The sequence below is a fragment of the Atta colombica genome, unplaced genomic scaffold (assembly GCF_001594045.1).
Source record: "Atta colombica isolate Treedump-2 unplaced genomic scaffold, Acol1.0 scaffold15, whole genome shotgun sequence".
Lineage (NCBI taxonomy): Eukaryota > Metazoa > Arthropoda > Insecta > Hymenoptera > Formicidae > Atta > Atta colombica.
The window spans coordinates 612,357-614,166 of NW_017259239.1; the positions used below are offsets into that span (position 1 = coordinate 612,357).

The window sequence follows — 1,810 nt, forward strand, 5'->3', positions numbered from 1 at the left end:
ACATAAATTATATAATACCTGGTCGCCTTTGAGTCGGTCCAACAGCGTCACGCACACGACGGCGGACTGGATGCCGGCGTGATGTGTTAGAGCGGCAAAGCAAAGGCTTTCCATCTCGATGTTCACCACGCCAGCCTTTTGTAACTTCATGAGGTATTCCATTTTGTCGGCCTCAGTGAATTCACAGAATGCGCCGTCCAGGCGGCCTTGGCCCTCATAGAAGTCGTTTGAGCACATAGTTTTGCCAATCACGGTGTCATAAGGATCATCGCGATGGGCCAAACCCTTTAGATCGCGAGCTAGCTGTCGGTCGAGTTTGGCTGGTCGACGCACCAATTTTCCAAGTACCATCTGCAACGCACTATCATTTAATACTAAAACTATTGACAATTAATTTGTACTATTTAACTGTAATTTGTACTATTTAACTGTAATTGACGTTTGCTCCGATATTTCCTTAATTGGTATTTGCAAGTCCAGTGTACATATTGTTGAGTCAACTCTAGTTTTTAAGTGATTGAAAAATATATATATATATTTTTTGTAATGATGTTAATAAAAATTTTATTAACTTTATTTCAATGTACTAATTTTCCTTTGTGTAATTATCATTACATCTAAGAAACTAAAAATTATCATAACAATGGTAATTGTTATTTATTATAATAATTTTGGTAACGAAGAAAAATACATAGAAAAATCTAGAAATAAAAAGATCTCCGAATAAAAAACATTGTATAATTTTTATACAACATTGAATAATTTTTATAAAAAACTACAAACCAGACTTTAATATTTCTAGTGTTAATTCTCCTAATTCTTTTATATTGTAAATCATAATCGTGAATCGTAAATCATAGTCTGCAGACAAAATTAATTAATTAGTTAGAAAAAATAAAAACACAATAATATAACAAGCTTTAAACTTATCGAATTTTTTTCGCTCTTTTTTATTATTATATATGTATTTTATAAAATCACTAACCAATTCCATATAAGGTTTCATCATTTCATCGAGAGCTTCTTCTGAGATGATTACCGTACCACCTTCATGACCGATACCACCGCAAGTGCCAATCCTGATGAAAATTGGATCCTTTACTTTTGCATGGTACATCAGCTTGATAACTTCATGGAGCAGAATGCTTACTGAAGGTATACCCATTCCATGCTAAACAGATATAAATATTTTATTTATACATAGTCGTGATTCCTTTTGTTAAGTTTCCTTTTTCATAAAATTTGATAGTATATTTATTATAAATGCACCTAAAGAAAACGGAACCGATTATTATTTCAATATACATATGTCTTGTACTACAAAACTTATACTGTGATATCAGATTCGTTCGCTTATAAAGACCCCGAGATATTCCTGCCAAGATTTCAATAAATAATAATTTCTTTCAACAAATAATATAATTGTGTTCTGCTCAGCTTGCTCGGCACACTGCGTGTGTAATTCGCGTAAAGCGATAAAAAATGATTTAATCGTCCTGGTGTGTAAACAACATAAGTAGAGTACAGCGGAGTGAAGCAGATACCGAGCGTGATTAGTGTGGAATGTTAGCGGATTTATTTGCCTGCTAGGAATGAATTGTCTATTCCATTATGTCGGCGCCACATTCAAGAGAGATTAGAATTTTGCAACATTTTCTTTTTGAAGAAACATTGTGTTCTCTTATTAATAGCATCATTTTTTATCGCGATACTCTGCAAGAATTTGTTTTCTTCTTTGAATTATTGACATTGCTTTTAAAGATGTAAAGATATTACTTATTTAAAATCATTCTTTAATATATATATATAT

General features: G+C 32.4%; 1 protein-coding gene across 2 annotated transcripts in view; it reads right to left on the reverse strand.

The window, feature by feature from the left end:
- Positions 1 to 1,810, reverse strand: part of LOC108685270 (uridine phosphorylase 1) — a 40,455-nt gene that overhangs the window by 2,315 nt on the left and 36,330 nt on the right. For both annotated transcript variants that reach the window (XM_018189986.1, XM_018189985.1), the window contains exons 4-5: positions 986 to 1,171; positions 19 to 351 (exon numbers count right to left, since the gene is read on the reverse strand). In XM_018189986.1, coding sequence (XP_018045475.1) covers positions 19 to 351; positions 986 to 1,171 — 519 coding nt within the window. The remainder of the gene's footprint in view (positions 1 to 18; positions 352 to 985; positions 1,172 to 1,810) is intronic.